The sequence below is a fragment of the Seriola aureovittata genome, chromosome 7 (genome assembly GCF_021018895.1).
Source record: "Seriola aureovittata isolate HTS-2021-v1 ecotype China chromosome 7, ASM2101889v1, whole genome shotgun sequence".
NCBI classification, from domain to species: domain Eukaryota; kingdom Metazoa; phylum Chordata; class Actinopteri; order Carangiformes; family Carangidae; genus Seriola; species Seriola aureovittata.
The window spans coordinates 17,495,958-17,523,745 of record NC_079370.1 but is presented as its reverse complement, the minus strand read 5'-3'; the positions used below and the strand labels follow the sequence as shown (position 1 = coordinate 17,523,745).

Below are 27,788 nucleotides of genomic sequence, written 5' to 3'. Positions count from 1 at the left end.
GAGGTAAGAAAATGTTCCTATTATATTTAGGAGTAATGGTATCTGTTCTGGTTTAGGATTTTGTGAAATGATGCTGCCTGGGACACTGTTATAAACCAGTATACCCCTGTACACTTGCTGAGTTTGCTTTCATTTGAAATTTTCTGACTTGATTCATAGTAGTAAAAAAAAAAAAAAACTGTGGTAGACAACAATGCATCCAAACAAAAGCTGCTTTTTTTCTTCAAAACCTTTATTTCTGTAGTTCTAAAATACATTTTAAAAAGTCACAAACAGCAAGTGTCAAAATCAACAATGCTTCATTTTTCAACTACTTTAAATTAATAACATTTTAATAGCCTATTGCAAACAAAAGTATACAATAAATACAACTATAAATCATGTAGCAAGTAAGAGTTATTGATTTGGACAATTTAATGATGTATCAATACAGTTACAATAATGGTCAAACACTAAAAACATACTGTATATTTAAACAATCCACTAATCAGTTTTCAATATAGTAGCTGATAAAATGATTTTTATTGATGCTCAAATTAAATGATTAGTTTGTAGTAGATCTCACCACAATAAGATTTATTGAACCCAGACTTTGGTTGGTAGTAAGTCACAGGAGTTATCCATACAGGACAGCACTCAGAAAGTTCAAACAGCAACAGATACTATTATGTGATAAATATTGACAGAGTAGCACAAAATTACAATATTGGGAGAAATTGTTATGCCAGATATACTGAGAAAATTTAATAAAAAGTGCTCATAAAAAGTAATCAAAACTTTGAAATTCAAATATCGGATCAATTCACATTTTAAATAATGGCCACATAAAAAATATAAGAACAGTTGTTAAATCTAGAGTGACTTTGCAGCTCCTTAGCACCAAGGTAACTGGAGGACAGTGAAAACAATCACTTTGCTTTTCAGGATCTTTCCAAAACATTTTTTTTAAATGTCCTGTTGTGCTTATCCCTTTAGCAGCATACATAGACATGTTTTTGCGGTGACTGAAAACATTTCTTCCAGTGAGGATGTGACTTAGGAAATGGGTTAATATCTGTAACATTAACAAAGTGGGTAAGAAAACAAAACCGTAACTGTCAGAGGCATCACTTACATCTTTCAGAATTATTCTGTATAGCCTCAAAATGCAAAACCTTCCCATGTAGATTTTCCTGGCAATATTAAGGGAAGCTGCAAACTGTGAAATCATCAGATTAGCAGTAGAGGAATAAAATTAAAACGCTGCTAACTGGACAATAACTCCTATTCTTTAACACTGTTCTCAAAATACCCTTAACAGTCATTCTCCAGAATTCTTGACAGATGTTTTGACTGAGGCAGAAACTTTGTCAGCTACACTTTGCCAGTGTAGCTTTGATGCTGTGATCGCTTGCTGACAGGAGTTTCCCATCAGGAAATAATATAGTTTGTATATAGCAGTGCTCTCTATGGAGATTTGAATGGTGCTCTGATGTTATAATACATGCTGAAGTTATGAAGCATTTGTAAAATTAGTTTGTTGGTTCTGGTTACATCCTCCACCTCTTGAACCCCATCACCATACTGCAGCCGTAGCATAGTGTCGCTACAAATGCAAATATCTAAGACAAAAACAGAAAATAAGTCAATAAGTTGGTCAGGAAAGAAAAAAAAAAACAATTTGTAAAGTTTGAAACAAATAAAAGCAAAGGAAGTGGAGCATTATTAAACCTGTAACCAGCAAATATTTGACATTTTTACATAATTATTTTTGTCAATTATCAAAGTTTTCTGTCAAATTGACTTTAAAAAGGACCTAGTGTGAAGGAAGTAGCCAAAAAGAAGAAATGTGCTCTTTTTTTAGCCTTCCATTGTATATAGCTTTCACATTTAAAGGTAAATTAAGCTTAGATGAAATGCAAAGAGAGCTGCATGTACCGCTGTTCATATACAGTAGTATACTGTTCACATACAAAACGTGTTTTATTATCCAAACTGGCTTGATCCATGAACTCGGAAGTGAACATATTATTGAAAATTTGTCCAGTGACATACAATTGAACATTTTTTTTTTTTTAATGACGTTCATGAAGATTTATGTTTTTGGCCAGCATAGAGATTAGGACACATTTTTGTCAAGATTACCCAACATGGCGTCTATTTCTCAGAGGATTTTGATAAAAATTCAGTTGGACTCAAGGAAGAGCTGATTAGAATTTGGTGGTCAAAGGTCAAGGTCACTGTGACCTCAGAAAATACAGTTTTGGCCATGACTCAAGAATTCATATGCTAATTATTATTTTAAAAATACAAACAATACCTTTTTTTTTTTTTTTAAACTTCCTTTTAAACTCTCCACTATATATATATTATGTGTCTGGACAGATGTGGATATAAACTGCAGGTTGATTGGCTGGCAGAGGCGTACAACTATGAGGCGGTAGTTCTAATTATCACATTGTTTTATGGCCTGACAGATCTAACTGATAGCTGGACACCACAGGCATACACAATATTCTGTTTAAACACTCTCTCTCGCATGGTATCAAAAGGTGCATGCAAGTTTAAACCCAAACAAAACCATAACCAGAGTTTAGTCAGCGGGGAGGTTACTTTGTACAAACATGTCAAATGATGTGTTTTTCTGGCAGAACTCATTGAGAGAGAAATAGCGCTGATGTCAGATTTAGTTTTGCTTCAATGATTGTAATGAATAAATCCTCTCATGCCTTTTCATAGGCACTATTACTTTGATGTTGGGCTATGTTTTTTCAGACACAGTAGCTCTGTGAACTTCAGTAATATGAATTAAAATGCACAGATTATGCAGTAGACAATATCACAGACACAATTTGAAAAGATATACAGCACTCACCGTGGCCGCCACATTAATACTGTATTGCTTGTCACTCAGGACTGTGAATATATTGCCTCGAGGGTAGGTTATGCACATGACGGTTTCAGTGCTGTTAGGCAGTGGCTTGATGTGGGCTCCTCCGTTTGCTGCTGTAGTTGCTGCCTCCAACACGAAGGCAGCAAAGTAGAAAAGCAAAGCTACAAAATGGTAAAACACATCCTGGGAAAAAGAACAGAGAAGAAATTAGAAATTACCACAAACTAGTTCAGGTTCAGGTTTCAAGTGTACCCAACTACAAAGTAAAGTTGTGGTGTGTGTGTTTTTTTTTTGTCAACTTGCTGAACAACTGTTAAATTCAACTACCCAGGAGAAAGTGTGGGAAAGAGGAATGAACAACGTGAGGTTTATCGCACTGGATAATTATCAGACAATGGCTGCCTGGTGACAATGGCTGCCTGGTTACTCCAGCTACCTGCACCTTGGCATTCATATTACAAACCAGACCATCTAACGGAGAATTAACCATTTTAATTCATTGTAAAGCATAAAGCATAACACTGTAGATATAACAAACATGATGGCAAGAAAGAATATGGGAAGACAGAGAATAGGATAGAAGATGGAGAGGAAGAGAGTGAGGGCGTGTCAGAGAGTAAAGACGTTTAATGAGAGTTTGTGTGTTCGATCCTAAGAGCTTGGCGGGACTACAGTCAGGCCTTTGTTGTGCTTTGGTGTGAGCTCATCATCCATGTCACTCATTGTTCAGCTGAAAACAAACAACCTCACATGCCTGGCTACTCCTGGGAGCAGGGCCTGGAGCCTGAGGCAAGGCTGGCTCTGTCTGAGAGCCCAGACTTAACACAGAGTCCCCTACACTGACACAACATAAGAACATGTCACTGGTTCTCACTTTTTTCACATCATTGATATATTTAACATAGTTATGGCAAGATTTGAAAATGGCCTGCACAGCATACCAAGACTGTCATGTAATACCGTTTCATATTATTTCTTTACTCCACTACCATGTTATTATTAACCCATGTGTAGTTACATTTCCCTTTAGGGTAAATTACTGAACATGAGCTTAGGTTGATTTTTATATCTGAATTTTGGCCTCAGAAACAAGCCTAAATGTGTTGCTTTCCACTGAAATAGAAACTGCTGACAAACGCTAGGTATCAGCATCTTCCATCATATCTCTTTTTATGCAAAATGTTCAGTAGGATTAGAGCTAGCTAAGCTAGTAGAAGTATGCTTCCCCAGTTCCCATGATAAGCCCTGAACTCACTGAATCTATTTATGACTATGAAGAAAATCATCATAGTTGTATGGACTTGTGTGAGTATTCTGATAGATCCTCTTTAGGTTAGGTTTGTGAATCACTACTAGCAGGTCTACAAAGTCCTTCAAACCACCTGATTAGTGTGCATTTAAACAGTCACTCATGTCTGTCATTGTCAGAACATGCTCAAAGAAGACAGCAGGCTTTGCTGGTTTTAGATTGTTGCAGGTTCTGACTCATGTTAGGATGAGGAAGTGTAACTGCTTATATTTGAATAAGTCACAAAAAGCGTTGTATGTACTTATAAGAGAGCTAATAAATCAATGAGCTGTGTCACTGTACACTGGAAGAGAAGAGACATAATTTACTTTGGTAACTTATGTAATGAGCACTTGTTTCAATTGTCCCTATAGTTACTGGTATAGTGGTTGCCTTAGTAAAAATGGCAGAAAGGGGGCCTGTCTATGTATAAGATTTGGTCAGAATTACTTTTTTCAATAAACTAAGTGGCTTGATGTGGGCACACACAGAGTATATGTGTACACACTTGGATAAGTGCCGTGCAGTGGTGGGTGATATCACAAGTTTCTTTTTGTTCCTCATAGTTGAACTTGCATAACAGCCACAGTGAAGATTAGATTTAAAATACTATGTAATCTACAAGCAATCATATTGACAAAGTATTTAGTTCTCATACACTAATAGAAATAATACATAATAGAGTAATAATAAAGAGAGAGCCAAACACAGGCATCACATTGTATATTTGACTACTGTATTACAGTAATGCACTTTGGTACAAGTTAACTGACTTGTAACTTCCATGGAGCAGTCCTTGTTTAATATGTAGACAGGCCATAGCTTGAGTTGAACTGAAATACTGCCACCGCCATGAGACTGACTTGCAGTTTTGCCACTGAACCAGATCTCTGACTTTCATGCACCAAACAGTTGCTGCCATAACAACATGACCAAACACTTACAGCAATCTTAAATGATTGGACTTTTTGCTAAATGACTGCACTTACATGTTGTTTTAAATCACTTTTGGTTGTTTCATAGTGCCTTTTGACATGTTACTGCTTTTCCTAAGTATAGAATACAAAATATAGAGTGCCACCTTTTAAATTGTAATTGCGTTATTTGTGTAGGGTATACATTGGTATTTTCTAAATCAAGGAGGGATGTCAAAATGGATTATGAAGAAGTAAGACATGGATGGATAGATGGGAAGTTAGACAATTAGGATTAGGACTAACGGACTCATCAGCTCATTTGTCTGCGGCTTACCAAGAAGTTCCAGTCAGTGTTGATGCGGTCAGCCAGGCCAGTGATGAGGAGCGTGAGGTAGGCGGACGAAAGGAAGAAAGCGGTGACGGAGACAAACATCACCCAGCCCTGCAGCAGAGGCACGGGCACATTGGAGGAAGCCACAAGGATCCATACTAAACCACCAAATAACTGGGGATATAAACAAAAACTCACATTGGTGAGACCGATAAAGTACAACCTTTCTTGCATATGCAATCAGCTTTGTAATCTTCAAGATGGAGCTCGCAAAGGCAATCTCAAAGAGACAGCTTGGATTCATTTAATTGTTCATAATGTTTCAGTGGACACATTTGTATAGGTACAGGCTTGTCAGCAGTTTAGGACACACTAGAAAGACTTTAGGTATAACAAAATATGTGGACTGGTATGGTGTATCGTACTTGGCGATGCACACACCCAGCATTTTCTTTTCCAAATTACGATTCCTATTCCTCACCTTAAGATACCTATTCCCAATCTGATACCAGTGCTCTTTTTCCTCAATTTAAACTGTTTACCCCACTGCATGCAACTCACTGGTATCAACTTTATGAGGCTGCACCGTTTAAAGCTGGCAACCAGGATGCAAATTTTGTTATTGCAAGGCCACATGGATAAAATGCACTGTGTTTGGTTGGAGAATGTATGTCAGAGTAGCAAACGTTATCTTTGATGTGGTTTATTTTGGACAAAGGTGCAAAAACGGAAGTAACACAACTGATTAAAGCACTAAAATATTATGATGGTGTAAGTAACTTTAAAACAACTATTTATAGACCATCGACTGTAGTAGTTTACAGGTAGTATATATGTTGGAAAAGGTTTTAACATCAGATACGACTCAGCATTTCACTGACTTTCATTTCACTGACTGTTTCAAGCTTAAGGCCTATCTACACAGGCTTTCAGCTGCAAATAGGCCTAAAAGTTAACAGTCAAATGATTGGTGAAAATAAAGCTGCCACTCAAAACAGAAATTATGAATTGGTTACTGACTGTTAAAGTTGTTAATATTATGCAATGAGATGATGCTCACAACTCATTTGCAATTTCCTTGGCCTACACAGGTGGAAACAGGCGTTTTGATCCTCGCGGCCAGACATGTCACATTTGCCTTTGCTTTGGCTGTCAAACATGAGCAATAAACCCCAGCCTAAGGCAATGGGCACCAGTGTGCAGGTAACGTTTAAACTGAGCAGCCAGTGTTAGTAGCCTGGACGTAAAACTCTAACTTGACATGGTCAACAAAAGGCCATCAATTATTAATAAAGAAATACAGAGTACAGGTTAGGCAGACTTCTACAACACCACTGGGTCACTGATAAATGTAAGAAAATAACATACAGTTGAATTTTCTGAAGAAAAAAAAAAAACGCGATACTCACTATTTCTAAAGAGACAAGGGCTCCAGAGTAAGTCCTCAATACTTCCAGTCCCAAAGGTAGGGAAATCGTTGGCGCTGGGAACGAGGTGGCAGCGGGGTTAGTGGCTGGTTCCGACATCTCTCCGTCACCCTCTCTCTTCTCTCTGTCTCCCCCTCTCCTCTGCCTCTCACTCTCTGCCTCCCAATAAAAAGCCTCGGTTAAACAAAGGACGGGAGCAACGGGGGAAATTCCTCCGGAGTCATGTGTCCATCCCCAAACAGGTCGGACAGGTGCAGGGGCCACTCCCTGGAAACCAGTGCTGCATTCACGGACCGCACGGAAGCTCCTACATTACAATGCCATTTAGTAAAGGTCATAAGCTATTTCCGTGTCAAAGGTGGTTTTACTTGGTTGAGGTTTTATTCTGAAAGAATAATTTTTAATTTAATTTGAGTCCACAATTTAAAGTATATATATTTTTTAAGATTAAGCGTATGTGCAAGGCTGGCAAGATAACAAGAAATTATAAAACAAGAAATTGTCCAGATGAATCATGTGACTGAGCTTTTTAATTAATTTATTGGTAAAAGTTGCTGAGTGCAACAGAAAAGGAGGCTAGGAATATACAATACCTATTATACACAATGATGATAATGCATGTATTGGTGAATTGTTATGACATGCTAATGAATTTAGCTTTGATGGGATAAGTATGCTTTTATGGCTCCATGCTGTCTGCATCAATATGTCACTCCCCTGCTTGTTTTTGTGGCTTTTATGATCTCCACACCTTCTTTATAACTCTGCAGTCATTCCAATTAATCATCATGCATGCTCATCTTGTCCTGGTGGAAACACCAACAGTAACTGAAAGCAGCAGTTTACTCTCACTGAGTCTGTTGAGGCACTTGACTCCCTCTGTGTGAACAGCCACCAGCAGACACCACAACTGAGGAACATTAGTGACAAGGCAAATCAAATAGTTGGAGTGAAGACTATTAGAAAAGAAATGAGGGCTAAGAAACAATGGTGTGTATACTGGTTAACCTTCACAGTGCTGAAGCGAAGAGGTTTAAAAAGTAAATATTAGTTTAAGCGGGAGCAGAGGAGAGTGGAGAAGAACTGATTTCTAAACTGACTTGGTGACATTTCCAACTGTGTTTCCACTAAAACACAGACCTGTTGTGTTGGAGGGTACATTTTTTGCGAATACAGTTTTTTAATCAAATGGTGAAGGAAAACTGTTATGTTGTGACATCAGATGCTAAGTGCAGTTTCTTGTGGTAAACCACAGTTAATGTTTAGCTAGGACTTGGTTTATGTGAAACAATGTTGATATAACCTCTGTAAGGGCACTGGGCTTAGTTCAGTGGATCCTGGCTAACGGTTAGAATCAATACGACCTATATAAGACCCTGTATCCTTTCACCTGATGTAAGGCCATTGTTTATAAAACCAAGACTTCTAGATCATAAATCTTTTTTTTTTCTTCTTTTTCCGTTGAGGAAATGGGTAAGAAAGCTTTGGCAAGGGCAGATTTGACCCTGTTCTCTGAAATGCATTAAGCACAGTGGATCTCTGCAGGCCTCACTTCCATCTCACAGCAGGATGCCAGAAATAAAACTTTTATTATTTATTCAAGAAGCAGTGGGGAAAAAAAAAACATTCAGGGGCTACAACATTTTGCTTCTACTTTTTGATTTGAATGACTAATTATTGCTAAAACAGGTACAAAATATCATTAAGCAATATTGTGACTATTCTGTATCATTTTTAATGTAAATGTCACCATTACCTAGTTTTTTGTCAGATTTAAGAAATTAGAAAAAACAGTAGGTTATGTCTGAAGGACTTGTATGTAAAACTACTATAGAGACACAATATAAAGGATCAGTTATCAGACTTTCTAGTTAGGGTTCAAACATCAACACTGGCACATGACTTTGAATATGATTAATCTGTATGTGTTGCATTGTACACCGTGATGGGATGACCTGAATCGCATCAATTGAAAGACAAACAATGGATGTTAATACTCACAAATCCATGGTATTTTAGTATCACAAGACACATCATTCCAATCCCCATTTGAACGTGAAATCTCCACACAATCCTCATGTCCATGATTATTGGGCTCCCCGGTTTGCCAGAATCCCCCATCTCCCAGGTCAGTCCCATCCACCCACTTCCACTTACCCTCTTGCGCTATGTCAGATAGACCAATCCAGGTTCTGGTGTAAAGTGTGGTGACAAAATTCAACTCAGCATTTGTGGTTATAATCACCAGATCTGATCCTCTCTCTAAACAGTCTTGTCTGCTGGTTTCCCATGTTTTTTTCGCTCGTTTCTCAGAGGCATAGTAGCAGCTGTTGTTGAATTTTACCCATCCAAGGTGGCAATGTTTATCTAGAGAGAGCACAAGTGCATTTTAGGTATTCTGCTCTTGAAATGCCTTTCTGTGTGACAACACAAAGATCAAGACTCAGTGTCTTATAAAGACTCATAGCTCCAATATCGTGCAGTGAGCCTATACTTGGTTAAATGATTTCAACACAACTGTGACAGATTCCTGCAGTTATGCAATTTAAATTTACTGCTTACTGTTGGCAAAACTTTGACTTGGATTTTTACAGAGGTATTCAGTATTTCCGTGTAACATTAAACAGGCAGTACATTACATAGTCTGATATGCTATACCTCTTATCACCCTGACTCTTGTATTTAATGAGAATACATTAGCATGTATTTTATGATCCGACCAATTCTTATGTTGTTTGATAATGTATTTTTAATTTCTACATCTTCTTCAGTTTCCTCTCTACATTTCCTCTGAATTCAAATCAAAGTTTCAATTTCTTGTTTAAGTCCACTCCTTACCTGCTGTGCTGAGATTTAACTGTCTGACCGCCTCTTCTAATTCATCTCGACTTGCAGCCACAGTGTTATATTGGCTCTGCAGCACCTCTATGTCTTTGGCCAGACTGCTGGAATTAATTCTCAGTTGGTCTCGCTCATCTCTCAGAGCATCTCTGTCTTTAGTCAGATTAAAAACCAGGTTTTGGTACTCCATCAGACCAATTTGAAGTTTGTTCCAATGCCTGATAGTACTGCCATCTGCAGAAAGGTAATTTAGAATCTATGAAAAACTGTGAAAATTATCAAGCAATCACTCCAGGCTGAACAATGGAGCATTCATGGGAGGTTTAGACCTGATATGGCTCTGGAAGCTGATTTTAAATGCTCTCTTAGACTTTATAACCAACCCTTTATAATTGATTTCTGCACTCTTGTGATCTGCTGAATACTGAGGATTTAGCTATGTTCTTATGTTTATGTTGAGGCAGTATTGTACTTACTCTGGACCACCAAGGCCAAGATCACAGTCAGCAGAAGAATCACCAGACACACTGCAGTAACTCCAATCCACCAGACTGAACCGTATATTATCACCATAAGGCAATGAGAACCACAAACAAGCAATACAGATGTGTAATTTTCTTAAATGGTTTAAATAACAGTGATTAATTAACAGTTGGCAGTCCCTATCTGTATTTCATCACTTATAGATTTTTACAATTACTACAGCTACTCTTTTGCAATTGTAAGGAATGTGGTTAGGTGATTTGTGGTTAGGTTTTTCTTACCTGGACTTTGAGGTGTCCATCTATATTTTGATTCATGTTTTGATCTTTTGCCAGTATCCACCAGACTCCAGCTTTCTATTGTAACCTCCTCCGACTCACTGTTCAATGCCACGGACATCTGTGCAGATTTATGTTTCTTTGTATTGTCTTTCACCCGCCTGGTCCTCACTTCCACTTCATAGAGTTTGCAAGTGTTGCATGAAACTGCGTTTATTAAGGTTCAGTGATTTGCTGACACAGCAAATACAAACCCATGAGGAATGAATGTTGCATTTGGAAAAGGCCCAGCCTTGGGTTGGAGTCTCATTTAAAGCAGCACTCAGATTTTTTTTTATTACATAAGCTGTGAGTGGTAGTGGATATATGGAGGAATATATTCACTATTTCTCCAATCCAGCTGTTTTATCATCCTTTAAGATGACTTTGTTTGCAAATTTATTTATACTTTAAGGGTGTATGTGATTGAGCAGCGGTGCGTTTTAACCTGTGATTTAGTTTTGGTCTTATAGTGTCAGTCATCCCCTCCCCTGACCTTACTGTCTATCACCACTGTTGCCGTCATTGAAGGCATAAATGTCCAAAACAAATCTTAAAAAAAAAAAAAAAACCCCACTAGAGATCATCTTGCGATGGAATCACACCAGCCGAGACACTCAGTAGTCATGACCACATTATTATTATTATTATTATAACAAAGCAGCTCAAAGTGTCTTGTTCCATGTTACTTGCAAATAATGAAAGGAAACATAATAAGAACACAGTTTTTGTACACTTAAAACTTAAACATGAAAAAATGAGGGGAACTGAGAGAAGACGTGAGAAATGATTTCTAAACTGACTCAGCAACATTTTCTGTGAGGAACCATTGAGTGCAAATTTTTTTTCACCAAATGGTGAAGTGAAACTGCTATGTTCGGAGCAGCTTCTAATGGGAAATCACAGTTAATGTTAAGCTATGATTTCGTTTATGTGGAACAATGTTGATATACTGTAAATAATTGATATAGCTTTCCATGTAACCATGCAGGATACCCAGTTTTTGTACACTAAAAAACACTTGTTGATGGCAACCATGGACAATAAATACTAGTTTTTATAATGTCAACTTAAATGTCCATGTATAAGATTTTTCTGAGCTTTTAGCCACATCTCACTGCCTCCCTCAACAAATAGAGCTGGCTCTGTAATTTCCACGTGGTATATGAAAGGGAGATCATGAGCCCTGTGTTGGTTCAAACATGGTGTTTGACATTAAAACTGAATGACAGGAGTTATGATGCTTGCCCATGTCCGATTCACAGCAACCACGTTTTGACTGGTTCCACACCTCCACCAATGAGTCCAGTACCTTCAAGGAGGACATGTGGTAGCTTTGTCAGTAATTGAGTAAGCAGGAGAAAATCCCAAATGTGAACCCCATGATGGTGTCAAATAAAAAACCACAAGATCACCAAAGTGATTCATCGTCTAGGAATCATAAAATGTCTGTAAATTCTTCCAAAATTCCATCTAGAAGAAGGTTACATATTTCTCACGATAATGAAATATTGTGTTTGACCAAAGTTACCTCGAAACATAACCTTTGTTGCATTGTTTTAGATGTCACTCTGACAGTGTTCTGCAGACAGGGGACAAACTGTCTGATTATATCACAACAGCACCATGTTATAGGCTGAAATTACCGTATTTTAGTATTTCTGCTTATATGCAACTTGTATTTTGTAAAGGTCAAGGTCAAAGTGACGTCACAAAACATGGTTTTGGCCTTGTGAACACAATATCTCGGGAACTCCTGAAGGGAATCCCTTCAAATTTGACACAAATACCATTTGGACACAAGGATGAACTGATTAGTTTTTTGTGGTCAAAGGTCAAGGTCACAGTGACCTCACAAAACAGGTTTTTGGCCTCTTTAATGTGATATCTTCTTAAGATTTGACACAAACATTCACTTGGACTCAAAGATGAACTTATCAGATTTTGGTGGGCAAAAGTCAAAGTTCAAGGACCTCACATTCTTGTGATTGCAATTTATCAGAAACACCTAGAACAAATTTCAACAAACATTCGCTTGGACTCAAGAATGAACTGATTACAATTTGGTCGTCACAGGTGAAAGGTAAGGTTTACCTTGACCTCATAAAACCATAACTCAAGAATTCATATGCTAATTATGATACAATTTAATACAGAAGTCTAATAGGATAAAATCAAGTAATGGCATTTAATCCAAACAGTTAAAGGTCAACTTTGCTGTGACATCATTATTTTCTTCTTAAACACTTCTGGCCATTATTCAACTGCAAGGTGGTAATTGTACATTTTGATATGTAGGGAGAGAGGCTTCTAATTGAATTTGAAGGTGTATTAAAGGCCTTACATTCTTGTTTGGTGCAGGATTTTATACATATTTTAAACATTCATCACACTTTGAAGTGGACATGTTTTTAAATCACATACATGATAAAGAAAACATTTTTTTACTGTTTGATTTTCATATTTAATTTGTGTAATATTAAAATCATAGTACAGACACAGGAAATGCATATTACCTTGTGTTTTTTTCTCCTACCACTCATTTGAAAAATTATCTCTAAAGGTATATGTACATTTAAAAAATTTTTGGGCAGAAAAAACAACTATCTTTTTTTCATGAGATGTAAAATGCCAGCTTTCTTTAATTTCACTCGCACATGTAACTCAGAGACACTTCGTTGATCTCAAAACTACAGTGCTCTGCACTGACAGGCTTACGGATTTGAATCTGGCCTCAGTCTTTAGAATGTCACTTTGGGCATTCAACACTAAAAACAACAAAATTCACAACGACAGCGTTGTGAATGTTTTTTTTTGTCACGGTCACTTTGCCAACTGTCATCTAGACTGAATAACAGTAGATTATAAAACACACACACAAACACACACTCAACACTGCTACGCACTCATGTGGTGAAATGCGGATCTGGGAAAGAGAAAGTATCCCCACAATGTAGAAATGGCTTATTCAGAAACAAATTTGCTGTTTTTGATTTGCATTCATCAAATATATCAGCGGCCTCTGGGTGGCAGGGTAGCAACAAGAGCTGCACACTTCATCTGACCTGTTCACTTCAGCTGTGTGTGCAGGAGAGCTGAGGGGACAGGCAGAGAGAGAGATGTGTGACAGACAGGTAATGACACTTGGATATCTGCCTGCCAATGGAAATGTGCATGTGTCATCTGTGTAGATTAGATCCATAAAGTCAGCAAGTAGCCTATATCTTATTATTGCTAATGAGATATTGGTTTATCTGGAGAAATCGTGGCTTATTTGATTTCCCAAGAAATGTATCTCTAGTTCATGTATGTGTCTTCATGCTAAGTGGAAGGACAGATCTTTTCCTGTTGTGCCAACAAACGTAGTCTGATAAAGGTTTTAGATATAAGAAACGTAACACGTAACTCACATTCAGACTGTAAAACTGTAACATAATGAAACCTCAAGGAAATAGTGTTTAAAATAGAACAAAAGATCAACAGAAAATTAATCAACAACAATTTAATAACTCATTTAGGCAAAAAAACACCAACACTGAACTGGTTTTACATTATGAAATATTAATGTGAATCAGCACACTATATAAATTGCCAATACATACTACAAAAAAATACAGTATAAATATAAACACACTGTATGTGTGTATATATATATATGTGTGTAAGTCTGAACGTCTCATTAACTCATGATGTTGCTGAGGCAGGTATTCCTCTTTCTCCTCCTCATCCTCTTCTCCTGCTCTTTGGAAACTCGCACATGAAAAACATGGTTGCCTCGCACTCCACGTGACCCCATGTTCCAGAGCTGAGCAGCTCCACGCAGCTGGAGTTTGTGGTTGGTGATAATCTGGAATTTAGCTCCTCTTCTTGACTCCAGGCTGCAAACCCCTGCAGAGGGCTGGAATCTGCATAACCATAACCGCTTGTTCCATCCTGAAGGACAACAACACCGGAGAGAATTAAGCATCAGGAAACACTCTCAAAAAAAAAAAAAAGGTATCTCATCATCTAGTCAGGTTTCCACGGTATTTAGCCCTAGATACTCGCCCTTCTTTAGAAAGGAAGTGAAGTAGGTGGTAGCGAGCATCAGTTTGTCATCAAATTACAACAGCCTAAAACATATTTAAGGGAGTGGTAGCAGCACCGTGTTCGTCATTTTACACAGTATGACACTTCATCATGAATTATTCAGAAAAGTTACAAACTACTCAAGACCTTGATTCACATTGGGTTGGGTTGGGCTTGGGTTTTTGTTACTTGTTATGCATCCTTATGAATCGTACACTCTCTTTACCCTGAACAATTACTGATAACTGATCTGAAACTCCACCTCCTGCTGTGTGTGTGTGTGTGTGTGTGTTTGTGTGTGTGTGTGTGTGTGTGTGTGTGTGTGTGTGTGTGTGTGTGTGTGTGTGTGTGTGTGTGTGTGTGTGTGTGTGTGTGTGTGTGTGCATATGCGCGCCCACATTATGTTCGGCTGGGGTCCACTTACCGTGTCCATGCTTTGACGATGCACTCCTATGTAAACTCTTGTCAGTCCTGCCATGCTGACGTAGTCTGCCATGAGACGGTTGGTGTTGGTGGTTTTTGGCATGGCCAGGGTGCCTCCTCTCAGCTTGCAGTTCATTGAAGCCTCTTTGAACTTCTTGGCCTCCTTCACCAGCAGATAATACCTCTCTTCTGTTTCTCTCAGCCCCAAGATGACTGTGCAGGGCAGGGTTAAGGGTTAAGGGTTAAAGGTCATTGGGGGTCAGGTTATTTCCCATCATATTTACATGTTTCCCACAATTGACTGTGTCTTTATTCACATAGATCAACAAATCAGAAGTCAGTGGGCCATAATGTGGTATTAAACTTTTCTATAGCAGGCCAAACCAAGGGCTGTTGTAAGCTCAGTCACATGATTGGCAGGACATTGACAGGGCATTATGAATAAAAATGAGAATGTATTTTTACTGTATCTTTAGTATATGGCAACTAAAAACACTTGTATACTTATACTTCAGTGTTAATCTTTAGTGATTATGATTTTCACACCTTTTGAAGACATTCAGTTTGCTTACTGCCACTTAACGTACTGAAGAACCGTAGATCTCAGTCCATGAAGGACTCACCATTTTTCACAAACTTGACAGCGTTCCTCAGCTTGCCTGTATTGATATCCAGCTGTCCAACCACTTTCCTGTACCTGCCACAGTCACATGTGGTGCCTACATGGGTAAGCACAGGGTTTCAGTGTGTACAGGATTTAACAGCACAGAATAACCTTGTTGATCGTGACAATATTATACAATGGTATATTAAGCGTAAATGTACAGAGCACTACTCTCTGTCTGTTCAAATCTTGTCTCGCAGCTTTAAAGGTGTTTTTTTTTCTCTTCAGAGGATTTGTGTAAGAACTGTAGCTCCTCTTAGTTTCCCCCGTTTTAGGGGACATAAAGTACACTTAAAAGTCATTATGATTTAATATTTGCTCCCTTTTTTCTCTGTCAATAGCTGAACTTGCTGAAGCCTTTGACCAACAGACATCAGCCAACATTTGTTATTCTCCCAGGCGATGCTCTGTCAGGCCTCATCTTTTCATGCTTGTCTGGGCTTTTTGCCCTCAGTATGATCTTCAACAAGGGGAAACACATGATGAATTGGATCAGTCAGGTGGTCTGTCAAGTAGTCAACGGTTTGACTATAAAAACTTTGTTTATCTGTGTTTGTCTGTTTAAAATCATTGTCATAAAATGTCTATATATAAAACAGACTACAAACATACACTGTTCCCTGTACCCTCAAACACACTTAAAGCTAAAAGTCAGCACTCATCGACATTTTGAGTCTTGAGTACATAAACAAAACACTGAAAAACTTATCGCTGTCCTGATACATCCGTCTGACTGCGGTATATTTAACACTGGTCTGCTGTATGGCAGCAGTAGGGCGCATCCCAAAGAGTGTCTGGAGTGACTTTATATGTTTCAAAATAATGTTGTTTGTTTTCTTTATTGCAGTAACTAACTTGAATATAGTTTACCTGACTCCATATTTAGTTGTTCAAAGCCACTTACAAGACTGTAGATTCAAGGGAAGCAGAAACGTTTTCTGTCTAGCTGTTTATTTTTAAATGCAACATTGCTGTAACATCATCACGTTGGTTCATGGGGAACTGAATGGGGTTATAATCTTGCATACAACTTAAAAAAAACAAGCAATGTCTGTGCAATGTGAGCTTACTCACCTGGTTTCCCTTTTAGACCAGAGGGCCCATCCAGACCTGTATCACCTTTGTCACCTACAGAGGAATAGATATCACAGAAAGTCTGTACGATTTAAACATCTGTGATCCTGGTTTTCAATTACTTAAAATTTAAATACATTACACAGTACCACATACTATCCATCAATAATTCAACTTATTGACTGCTACCTGTGTTATTAATGATATTGTGTTGTAGTTACAAAAGATTACCACTAGATGGCTGTATCATACATAAACATTTAAAAAATGGCTGCACACAGGTTCAGTGTTACTCAGGACAAAGTTTGTAACCCAGATTTAAATATTCCAAATACACATCACTATGACAACCCACATATTTTTGTATGTGGCTAAGTTTTAGCTTTTGTTTGTAAATCTAATCCAGATTTTTTTTTTTTTTTTTTTTTCTTCAAAATACTGTATATACACTTATATATACTGCAGCTTTACTGTGGAAATTAACCCAACTGGCAGTTGCAAATTTTGGGGAAGTGGGCTGCAGTACAAACATCACAATAGGCTGGTGTTGTATGAGGAAGAGCCCCAGCAGTAACGTGCTGTACCGGTACAATCTGGCCAGGCTGAGTGGTTTTTGTGATTTGGATTAATACACAATTTGAGCACCCTGACACAAATGTGAAAACACTAACGAATAAGTGAAAAGTTAACATTTCTGGCTTCAGTCTTAACTTCGAATCCTGTTACCGGTATTGCAGCTGCATGGGTTGTGAAATATAATATTGCCAGATATGTTATGGTGCAGATATCTAAGGGAGCATACAGTATAAACCCCCCAAACAGCCCTGCTTCAGTTAGTTGGTTATTTTCCATATGAACTCAGTAATCACACAGTTATAGAGTTATGCATTGAATTATAGCAGATAGAAATGACTGCTGCTCATGTACCATAATAATCTTATATACAGTATATCTTGAATAAACACCTATTTTGCTAATGTAGACATGGACCCTTTACCATGACCAGAATTCTGTAAAAGAGTGGCTGAATTTTAGTTTGTGATGCCACTAAAGCCAACATTTCCCTGAAAAACATGTTTTTTCCAGGTGTTTTATGAGCTACAGGCACTCAGGATCAAGGACAATCCAAACCTGTGACCTCACTCCTTTGCCTGAGATGGCTGATGCACAGCCACTTTCCTGTAAACATATTAAACATAATGAATACTGGAGAAAAGTGAATGTCTAGAAAGGCAGGGGAATGGGACTGCTCATTAAAAAAAAAAAAAAGTAAAGATAGAAATTGTTTCAGCCACCCTGGGCAAAGCAGATGGATGACTTCATACTGCAGGATTACATTTTCTTCTATCTTTGGATGTGATAACTTAAAACATAAAGGAAATGGGAAAAATACAGACTTCTTTTAAGGAAATTGCGATTGGCTTGAAGCAATTCCTCCTGGTGTGTATTAGCCTTGGAACTAATTAAGTTTACTGATTTTTGTAGAACTGTCCATTCTACTTATTTTAATGTTTTGAGTCTATGGTTATGGAGCAGCAGTCCAAGCTGAGGAGGAATTCAGGAAACTATATTTCTTCTTTTAGGCAATTATAAAGTATAACCTCACAGCTACATTATTTACCATTTTTGTAGCCTGCTGTTGACAACTACAGGCTCCTTTCTGCATGTTGAAAACATCTGGCACTGGAACAAAGGACAAATTTATACACATGATAGTTATAAAGTGTATAAATCTCTCTCTCTCTCTCTCTCTCTCTCTCTCTCTCTCTCTCTCTCTTTTAACGATACACTGAGGATTGGAAGTTTTGCTCTTGGTGCACTCTTGTTTGTTTACTGTATACTGTGCAGTATACAATGTGTTTGAATTGTAATAAGGCCTGTGTTTACACTGCAGCGTAGGCTTTGCATTACAACTACATATAGAAACACGAAGTTTAGATTAAAATGATATTAAAATGATTTTTTTTTTTTTTTTTTACCTTTGTCTCCAGTAGGTCCCATCTTTCCTGTGTGGCCCACCTCTCCTCTAAGTCCCTTCTCTCCTGACATTCCTGGGGAAGAAGAAAGACACATGATGATGGGAAGATGGAAGAGGATAATCACAGAGAGGATGCCGGATATTTGAGGCAAGGTAAAGAAATCCCATCATCTCAGTTTGACAATGACTCTCCAATCCAACAGTGTCCATAATATACCTGGAAAAGGGGTATACACGATATTACTAGAACCTCACACTTTATCCAAGGTAAATATGGTAGATGTCTCTGTTACATTATGTGAAGGATCAGAATCATCATGAGTTAGAAAGATTCCCCTTACTTTTAGGCATAGCTACATTCAAGTTTGTTATTCTTACAACTATGACTGTATCATGGCGTTCATCAGTTTTCTTTTGTTTCTTGATTATTTTGTTGTTTTCAAGCCTAATCAATATAATTACATACTCCCATCTTTTCTTGGAAATTATCTCTGTGAGCCCTGAGGCTTTTTTCCAACAATTTCTGCATTGTTTGGTTCCTAAACTGATGCCATGATTATTATCATTATTATGTCAGTAAATAAATTGGAGGAAACGATGCTGGTTAATGTGGGCACTAACTAAAGTACTTTGTACTGGGATTCTGTTTGCGGTGTGAAGACAGTCTGGTAGAAAATGTGCATTGTTGCAGGACATGTCTTAGACAAAAGAGTAAATGGACTCAGTGTTCATTATTTATTTATCTTATTTTATTATTTTCAGTTACTCTTTGATTTCTTCTACATAGAGGGTGTAATCAACTGTATGTTCTGGTACCCTGAACATCTTTTTTTAAAATTATTTGCAAGCATCTGTATTGAGTATTGATGATTGCCTTACATTTTTTGATCAGGTTATTGTCATCACAATCACTGTAACTGATTACAGTCCTTCTCTGTAATCTGATTACTGGCTTCTGTCTGGCTGCTCTAGTTTGGTGTTGGAAGAACTAACCGAGAAAGATAGACTGAGAAAGTTAAGGCATGATATCGGATATTACAGTGAAAGTGTAGGAGAACGGAGAATATCAGAATGAGTGAGAAAAGATATTGAACGTGTGTGTGTGTGTGTGTGTGGGAAAACTACAGAGCAGACTGAGGCCTTCTGCCAGTACTTGAACGAGTATTTCCTCAGGAAACTATTCAACTGGAAATTAATGGTGTTTGAAACACTAAGTGACACATTGGAGGGGCCTATTGCTATTAGAGGGATTTGCCCCACACACACACACACACACACACACACACACACACACACACACACACACACAGCTATTCACTACTATTTCCCACTTTCTCATGTTGATTTTCTGCCTGATGATTTGTGAGAAGTGTTGGCAGAGGTGTGAGGTCTTATGGATTGTGTGCGGTCTGCGAGACTAAAGCTCTGGCCTTTGGGAAACTTCACAATTCCACTATGATCTGTGTAGAATTTTTGTGTAATTTTCTGTGTGAAAGCACGTTCACAAAGTAAATATTTTGACAATACCGACCTGAGAACAGAATGCGAGCGGTGATTATAGGTGTTTGTTTTTTGCTATATGGAGAAATTGAATCTGTTGGTCATATGTTATTCTGTCTGTGTCTATAAAAGTTGATTAATGTTGTTTTCGCAGTGCTCATGCTCGCCAGTTAAACTGTCTATCTAGACAACCAGATAACAGATCTTCCTATCACTGCAGTCGCTCTTTATAATGGCCAACCCCTCCAACTGGTTTAACGTCTGGATTCTCCAGCTGCTGGAGGATAAAGGAGGTGGAGACCACAGTTTTCACTCTAATTATGGAGCTCAAAAAACATTTTAAACAACCTTAAGCTATTTCAAAAACCCATTCATTCTGGCCTCAATAGACTAGATGTTTTAAAAGCTTATGAAATACAAGTTTTAAAATGATAAGCAGACATTAGATCAGTCATTACACATTAGCTTACTCAATTCAAATGAGCAAATATTACAGGTAATTCTTCTTTTTAGAGCTGAGCGGCCAGTGGAAAGAGAGCTGGGGCTACATGAAACAACGGCTTAAAGCCAGATTTTCCATTTGTTGAACGCTGCTAACTGTCCCAACAGGTTCCTCATAAGAGTTAAGAACATTACATAACACCTGAATCTGCTATCCGTAACTCAAGACTCCAAACAGCAGCTCTGAGTAAAGCACAATTAACAAATGTAAAAGTCAAGCTGAGCTGTTTGTTGACGTTAATAAGCTTAGAGCAACAAATTGTTTTTGTTGCCCACCGGAGCATTAACGGTCATGTATTCCCTTTTAACCGTCCAAAATTAAGCAACTGTTTCCTGTAAAAGGGCCTACATTGAGACAAGGAATACATGCGTCACTTGTTGAGCTGCTGACATACTGCAGTTACATAGTCATCATGAGAACCTGCGTTCATGCCTACAGTAAGCAAACACACAAACAGACAAACTTTGTAGCACACAAACCATAATGAGCAGGTTTGCTGTATTGTTGAAAAATATCCGCAAAGTTGAAAAGTTGAAAAATGTTCGCATATACATACTTGCTTACTTTTGGAAGTGACTCAAACAGTTCTAGCATTTGTCTTTCTCACATTCTGACGGGAGCAGTGTGTGTCTGTTGTTGTTGAGTGTGTGCACGTACGCGTGTGTGTGTGTGTGTGTGTGTGTGCGCGTGTGTGCGTGCGTGTGTGTGTGTGTGTGTGTGACGATCTATAAACAAGAACAACAGACGCAGCCAGGAGCCAGTGCTTAGTGTATGAGCCTGTATACGCAATTATGTGTTGTGTGTTTCTGTGTCTATAAGCTTGTGTACAGTATATTGTACGTATGTCTCGGTGTGTGAGTGTGTGGCTGTATGTGCGGACATCTGTGTACATTATATGCCTGGTTGGTTGGCCAGCTAGTCCACCAGCCCAGTTGGAACACATATGGCAAAGCGGCAATCCACTGCTTTCCTCAGCAGCAATTAACACGTCTGTTTTCTCCACGGAAACACAGCAGTGCAGGTCTGCCCATCACAGAGCAGGGCGGGCCTCTGTATCAGCTGCACGGCAAAGGAAAGCAGTGTGTCTGGAGCAGGAAAAAGCAAAAGCTGCTGCCAGGGCAAAGTCACACAGGCTGTCTATGTGGGGAAACTCAGAGCACAGAAAGTCAGACTTGATTGTATGGCCATATTACACCAGCAATGTAACTGCAACATTTTTGAGTCAAAGATAAAGTGAGGATAAAGTCAGACTTATCATTTCCGTGTGAATTTAATGAAATGCCGTCTTTCTGCTCATCAGTTTTTCTCTTCATTTCCCCTTTTGTTTGTCTTAATCCCTTGCACATGTTGGAAACATGCTGATTGATACTGATACCAAATGTGGGACTATCTTTTAAACTGGCAAGTGACTTTGCAAGAGCTATTTTTGTAGTTTGTGAAATTGGGTGAAAGCATAAAAACATAGAAATCAAAATTTTACCTCCTCATATGATTTGTTGTTATTCTGTTAAAAGGTTAAAAAAAAAAAAAAAAAAACGCCAGTGGGATAATTTTAGCAGTTTTCAATACAAATGAACTTCTTTCAAGGATCTTGTTCTCATAGTGTTAGGTCATTTTCAAGATACAGAGCATGACCGAACACATTAGCAGTGTGGGTGTTGTTTCAACTGCCGATCGTGAGTCTGATTATGTTATATGAGTGCAAAACTAAGAGTGGAGTAGTTAGAGTGGTCTTTTAAGAGGGAAGTGTCTTGTCCCCATTCCTGCTTTACAGTAGCCATTTATGACTAAATAAACTTCCAGTCGACCTCCTTTCCCCTCCTCCATCTACAGAACACTTAGTAGATGGGTGGATGCTGGGTACCTGGAAATCCTGGTGGTCCATTCTTCCCCAGTTTTCCCTGATCTCCCTCCTCTCCAACCTCACCTTGATCTCCTGGATTAAAAAAGAAAAGGCAGTAAATAGGATGAAAGAAGAGCATACTTGCCATCATGTTTCATACCCTGTTCAGACAGGGCCTGTAAGATACCTGAATATATGTAGCAGTGTGTACAGCTAGCTTGCTTTCCCAGTGTGGCAGCGGTTAATTCTGCACATTCCCACTGACATGGACGGAGCATCAACACCACCACAGGATGATGATACATTAGAGCAAATATCAGTTGGCCAAGAATCACTATACCACAGTACTTTGGTGGGTGACTGTTTATGTATGAGTTCAAGTGAATATCCAGTTGTGGCTTTGGGTGCAAGTGCTACAGTAAGGCTGAATCACATGTAGAAATAAATAAGTTTGACTTTTCATTTTCCATGGTAACATATGTGAAACCTGGTTAATTTCATCTTCAAAAGGACTAACACCGTAAAAGTGTTAATGATGGAGTTAAAAGCATAAATGAGGTGTAGGAGAAATATCTCTGGTGGATCCAAAAAGCTCAAAGAGCTCTTGGCAAAAACAAAATCTGGAGAGCTTTCTGAGTATCTATTAGAGTTGTAAATTTACTGCAGTTGGTGATGTCAACAGCACTTGCTGTCTTGTTAAGTGCCCGGCCTTGAAATGAAGGATCGTAACAAACTCCCTCTATTAGCCTGGAGGAGTACTTAGGAAAATGGATTCTTGAATTTTGCCGGCTGTGTCGACATTTTCAAACAACCTAAATCCCTGCATTTTCAAGTGATTCTGCCTGTTTAAAATTCTACTGACATGAAACCATGTACAGTGAAATTACTGACATGTCTCTTTGTGTGGTTAAGGTGTCAAATCATATCGAGATCTTCCATGTCAGAGATATTCTGGCAGTGATTTAACAGCAACAGTGAGCAATAGGATCAATTTATGTGACATAATTGAGGAAAACTTCATTCAAAGTTTATTGTCATCAAAATTATCAAACAAATGGAACTGAAGTGTTTTGACCCAGATTGTTTTGACCCGCAGTAACACTCTCACATCTTAATGAAACATAACATGCCGGTAAAGGTAGGCTATTTAAAAATGCTGAAGTCACAGTACCAGTAAATGTAGCAAAAGCATGTTTGTTTAAAAAGTTGCATGGAAATTGTTTCAGGGTATGAAACATAGAAAAAAAGCATGTTCGACACCCACTCAGATATGCAGACGTGACAATACACACTCTCCAAGACTAACTCTGTGGTCAGTAGTATCTAGGATGTCTTTTGTGTAAATTATCAGTTCAGTTTAGCAGCAGCTGTCTAAACACACACTGTCACAATGGGACTTTCTTACTAGTAGACAAAAATGTCCAAATGGTTCATAGACACTCGCACTTCCTAGTGACCTACACACACCACCACTGGAGCTAATGTGCATCTGTCCTGCACCTTTCCTATCAAAGGCCTTGTTTACACTGTTGACATTTTTTTGCTTTTTGACATGACGGACAGTCTTAGTTTTGTACATGTTGGCTCCTGAAGTAAAATCTCTCCAGCTTTGTTTCATGCCAGAACTGAAAGCCATGTTTTTCAGTAGCGTGAATGGAGCTGAAAAACAATGAAGTTTAGCTGAACTGTGGGTTTTATTAGGTCTGTCTGTCTGAATCAGCAGGGGAACAAGCTACTGGATGTCATAAAATGGAAAACACACACAGGGAGGCATTCCCTAGACTGCTAGCTAATAAACTACAGGACATTACATGCTTGGTACCTTTACCATCAGCTCTGTAAACCCTGATGCTTATTAGGGGTGTTTCCTAACTATTTTTCCACTCCACTTTTTTCTGTGTATCAAACAAAACAAATGTCCACTGTTAAGGACATTTCCAGCTCAGTAACACGTGTATACATTTCCAGTGAGGTCATAAACTTAAATTGCCTTATCTCCAAACAAAAGTAAAGATTCTAAGCACCCACAAACCCAAACAGCATGTATGTGTAGGTACATGCCCTTCGATTTTAAAATGGTGAAAGTTAAACTTGTGCTCTTGGACAAACCTTCACAATTCTAAATGCTGTGTTTACATTTTAGTTCATTTGACTTAACTTATTCCATTGCACATCAGACCTGTGTGATCGATAGGATAAACGTTTTAAAACAGAGTAGTTTACATTAACACACAGAGACACACAGGGACATGTGTTACCTTTAGCTCCAGGCAGGAGGGAGTTGGTGCAGACCTCTGGAGAGGCAGAGATGTAGCTGAACACAGCCGCACACACGCAGAACACCAACAGTCTTGTGCTGCATCTTCCTGCCATCATCTCCCAATCATCACTGTCCGGTGACGAAGATCCCAAACTTTAGCTGCTCTATTGGCTGTGTGAAGTAGCTCATGTGCTGTTAGGACTGTAACTGTAGGACCAGAGGATCAGTGCTGCACTAATGAGGAAACATACTGCACAGAGGATCAGAGAAGGCTGTGCTGGTGTTTGTAGAACACACACACACACACACACACGCGCGTGCACACACACACACACACACACACACACACAGTTGTTTATAGAGTCTTATCAGTTACTTGTCATAACGTCAAACAACACAAAACAGAGTACTGCATTCCTCTGTATCTCTTGCCCCTTGGTCTTTAATTATAAGTGCAGTTCATAACATCTTTTACAAACAATATTGGGAGATGAATGAAAGAATAACAAGTCAAACAGTACTTTGTGTTTTCGAGATGCTATTTCTGATCATGTGGCTGTCTTTTTGCTACCTTGTTTCTTCTTTTTTTTTTTTGAATATCCTTTGCCATCAGTGTGGTAAAATATATGCACTCTACAGTGCAGCAAGCAATGATGGCTTGTAAATACATGAAATCTACTTCTACAAAGACACACAAAGATAGTCAACAAAATAGAGATGGAAAAAAAATGTCAAGCACACATTTTAAACCGTGTTTGGACACTTGTTTTTTCTCTTAGTTTTTTTTAGATTGTTTAGTAAAATATTGCTGAAACACTGAAACATAACTGGTGGAAGGATTTGCTTTTGGTTTGGTGGCTTGGCGGGTTTGTTAACAGACTGTTGCTATTAGCTGAAATTTGTATTTTTGGAGAGGAAATATGGAGGTCAGAGAAGCAGAAGTTACACCCCTGTTCATCATCTGCACATTATTTGGCATCATTATAACAAATGCATAATCGACCTGTCCTGTGTTGTGTATTGTAGGCCGATCTCCACTTCGAAGCTCAGAGGAGAATGAAAACTGATGATATAATACAATTCAAGTGAAAATAAGTAAATTGTCAGTCAAAACAAATAGGTTATAATAATGCATCTTGTACTATACATACATACAACATATTACAGTGCACATATTTTGCGTGTCAATTAATTAACTGTGACATACTGGACATTTCTGCTGAATCAGCTCGAATAATGCAAATATTTCTAGAGCACAGTGTGTAATAGTAAGCATGCCTGAGACAGATGCAAATGGGATGTTTTCCTATCAACAACAGAGGAGAAGCATGGCCTGCAAAAGTTTTTTCCTCTTTTCTCCTCTTATTCTCATCTTTTACTCTTCTTTCCACCCTTCAGACCACAAACCATTTGGTGGGAGAGGTTTATACTCTTGCACACACACATACACACACACACAAAAATGTACATTACGTACATACACTTGCGCGGGGAGAGGTTTATACTCTTGCACACACACACACACACACACAAAAATGTACATTATGTACATACACTTACGCACAAAAGCGCATGCCCGCAAAGACACAAGACAAAAAAAAAAAACAAAAACAAACTATACAAGAACAAAAAAGTTGCGTATGAACAGATTCTTGCATGATCGCATCCTCTGGTTTGTCACTATGTGCTGAAAACATACAGGGATTAGAGGGTTTGGAGGCCTTGCAGGAACAGAGGGAAAGCAGGGAGGGTGGGTGGCTAAAGTGTGGAAAACAGACAAAAAGAGGTAATGAGAAATAATTAGATAAGAAGACACGGAAAGACCGGAGACAGAGCAGGGAACAAAGAGGCGTAACAAGTACGGAAGAGAGTGTGGTCAGAGCCACATGTCTTGGCACAGAGAGGGATTTCCTTATTCAAGAGTTCTGCCTCCAGGGACGTATTCAGCTCTCCATCAGTAAGACCAGTCATCGGGGGCGTTAGTTTTCTGCTCTTTGCAGTAAAGGGAGGGGCTGATGTTATTGAGAGACTATTAATTAAAATAGGGAGATTCATCTTAATCAGACACGGACTGTTGTTCCCTAAGGAGCTGAGAGGGCCAGTCGTCACTTTGAAGGGCAGCCATTTTGAGGAGTTAAATGCTTCATTGCTTTTAATGTGGTTGGCCTGTTACAATGTTATTTGTATTTATAGACAAAGATCTTTCAAATACATCCAGTATTGGCTCTGAAATGACAGTACATTTTTCCTCTTAAAGTCAAGCTGCAACTTTTTTTCAACGGTTGCAAACGTTGTGCTCTTCAGAGGAAATAATGTCGGCCTGTCACACGTTGGGCAAGTCGTGCTGCAGTCATTAATCAATTCATGCTGCTGATTGTGATGTTTGTTTCTCTTGGCTTATCTTTGAAAAACATTTTTGAACCACACACGCAGGCTTGAAAATATTTCAGGCCTCACACACTCGATATCAGTGACAGAATTTGTAAAAAGTTTTATTTGGCGTCCTCCACTGTTTGCTCCAAGCGTCAAGGTCTACTGTATATCGTTCCCGCTAAGGAATTTGTTGATGTTGAGAGCTGTGTATTTTGATATGAGAGCTGTTTTATGGCTCTGGCATTTGGTGTTGCTGATGATAACTGGCGAGCTGGTGCTGTTTGCTCAGTGAAAATTTCAAAGAAACAACCAATTTAAACAGGACACATTTGTGTGGCCTGCATTGTAAAAAAAAAAAAAAAAAAAAGGAAAAAAAAAAGGTCCAAGGTCAGATTATGGTTAAGAAAGATAATATTTAAGGTAAAACATAATGGTGTGTGTGTGTGTGTGTGTGTGTGTGTGTGTGTGTGTGTGTGTGTGTGTGTGCGCGCGCGCTCTCACCATGAGTTATTAATCATCCTTTCATTTGTCGACTCCGTTACACTCTTTCAGTCAAGGTCTGGGAAAGTGCAGCATACTCTAACTCTGTATCATACAGACACACACATACATAGGAACAACCCTGGT

At 38.5% G+C, this 27,788-nt stretch overlaps 3 protein-coding genes across 5 annotated transcripts; all 3 read right to left on the bottom strand.

The window, feature by feature from the left end:
• Positions 1–211: 211 nt before the first annotated feature.
• Positions 212–7,074, bottom strand: mal2 (mal, T cell differentiation protein 2). The gene is made up of 4 exons (XM_056381705.1): positions 6,818–7,074; positions 5,412–5,582; positions 2,855–3,055; positions 212–1,601 (listed from the first exon to the last, which is right to left on the bottom strand). The coding sequence occupies exons 1-4, from the start codon at positions 6,932–6,934 to the stop codon at positions 1,530–1,532; spliced, it is 561 nt and encodes a 186-aa protein (XP_056237680.1). The 5' UTR covers positions 6,935–7,074; the 3' UTR covers positions 212–1,529.
• LOC130172784 (CD209 antigen-like protein D) lies at positions 7,035–10,608 on the bottom strand. Of its 3 annotated transcripts, none has more exons than XM_056381703.1 (5): positions 10,441–10,608; positions 10,153–10,227; positions 9,674–9,910; positions 8,837–9,202; positions 7,035–7,142 (listed from the first exon to the last, which is right to left on the bottom strand). In XM_056381703.1, coding segments are annotated over exons 1-5 (798 nt in total). In that variant the 5' UTR covers positions 10,559–10,608; the 3' UTR covers positions 7,035–7,140. The 3 variants fall into 3 exon arrangements, 2 of the variants coding, with proteins under 2 accessions (XP_056237678.1, XP_056237677.1); XR_008828331.1 differs by having other exon boundaries at positions 7,059–7,142; positions 7,587–9,202; XM_056381702.1 differs by having other exon boundaries at positions 7,136–9,202.
• A 3,355-nt stretch (positions 10,609–13,963) lies between these two features.
• colec10 (collectin sub-family member 10 (C-type lectin)) lies at positions 13,964–25,027 on the bottom strand. Its single transcript, XM_056381185.1, has 7 exons — positions 24,787–25,027; positions 22,550–22,621; positions 18,685–18,756; positions 16,706–16,759; positions 15,591–15,686; positions 14,969–15,180; positions 13,964–14,409 (listed from the first exon to the last, which is right to left on the bottom strand). Exons 1-7 carry the CDS (start codon positions 24,902–24,904, stop codon positions 14,200–14,202), a joined length of 834 nt encoding a protein of 277 aa, XP_056237160.1. The 5' UTR covers positions 24,905–25,027; the 3' UTR covers positions 13,964–14,199.
• Between the last annotated feature and the right edge of the window lie 2,761 nt (positions 25,028–27,788).